At 43.1% G+C, this 1,284-nt stretch overlaps 1 protein-coding gene across 1 annotated transcript in view; it reads left to right on the forward strand.

The window, feature by feature from the left end:
* The window catches only part of LOC104993587 (T-cell surface glycoprotein CD1b-3-like), a 69,876-nt gene that overhangs the window by 63,025 nt on the left and 5,567 nt on the right, over positions 1-1,284 (forward strand). The window contains 2 exon segments of the mRNA XM_010846908.1: positions 4-112; positions 773-1,051. Of these exon segments, the coding sequence (XP_010845210.1) occupies positions 4-112; positions 773-1,051 (388 nt within the window).

A 1,284-nucleotide genomic window follows, 5' to 3' on the forward strand; every position in this document is an offset into this window, starting at 1 on the left:
AAGGGAAACTTTAGTGATGATGAGGTGACTGAGCTGGTGGACCTCTTCCGAGCCTACTTCATTGGATTCACTCGGGAAGTGCAGGATCGAGTCAATGAGTTCCAGTTGGAATGTGAGTATAGTCCTCTGATCTGGAAAGACTCTCAATGACTTTTCTTTCTCTTGTGTCAGGCTACTGCTCCCTCTGATGATGGTCCCTTTCCCTCCTCTTTATCCAACTGCATGTACACACTTGTCCAGAGTAGCCTTCAACTCCGACTCCATACCTCCATCCAGTATCTGAGATTCTTCCTGTTTCTTGCTCTCTTCTGTGTACATGACCACTCTTGTGGTTATTTCTTGTTTGCATCTATGTAACTTGCTTCTCTAAAACCTCAAGGAAGAATCTCCTTTTCCTACTCTGTGCTTGAGTGAACTTAAGGTGACTTCCTACTCCTCCAATTGATGTTGTCAAGCATCTTCTGCCTGATCCCTTCTCTACACGTAACCATTCCCTACACCGTGGAATGCTGCACTTCTGACTCCATCACACATTGCCCCTCTCCCCTCTTGCCCCCTCTACATCCTTAAAACAGCCTAACCCCACCATTGATGATATGCATTCCTCTCCCCAGTGCTCTTTCTGAAAAGTCCTGAATACTGTAATTGGTTTTATATCAATAATTTCACCTCTGAACTTGCTGCCACTAAAATAAAAAATCCTATACCTTTTTCTCATCTCTTTCTTTCCTGTTTGCTTTTTAATAACTTGTCTCAGTTTACCTTTACACAGACCCCTTTGTGATCCAGATCATAGCAGGCTGTGAGCTGCATTCTGGGGAGGCCATAGAAAGCTCTTTGAGAGGAGCTTTAGGAGGACTTGATTTTGTGAGTATCCAGAATCATTCTTGTGTGCCTGCACCAGACGGCAGCAGCAGGGGGCAGAAGTTTTGTGCACTCACGACTCAGTATCAAGGCATCTCTGATATCATCGAGAGACTCCTCTCAGAAACCTGTCCTCAATATCTTCTGGGTGTCCTCGATGCAGGGAAGGCAGAACTGCAGAGACAAGGTTAGTCTTATGCTCTCCCCAAGATGTTTCTATTTCTCCTCCCACAACTTTCTTTAAATTCATTTTGATATTTGGCAAAACCAATACAATATTGTAAAGTTAAAAAATAAAATAAAATTAAATTAAAAAAAAATCAGCTTTTTCGCAATGGGTTTGCCGCCAGAACACAGGTGTCGTGAAAACCACCGTTAAACCTAAGCCAAAATGGGAAAGGAGAAGACCCACATCAACAT

The sequence above is a fragment of the Bison bison genome, unplaced genomic scaffold, assembly GCF_000754665.1.
Source record: "Bison bison bison isolate TAMUID 2011002044 unplaced genomic scaffold, Bison_UMD1.0 scf7180017864240, whole genome shotgun sequence".
NCBI classification, from domain to species: Eukaryota; Metazoa; Chordata; class Mammalia; order Artiodactyla; family Bovidae; genus Bison; species Bison bison.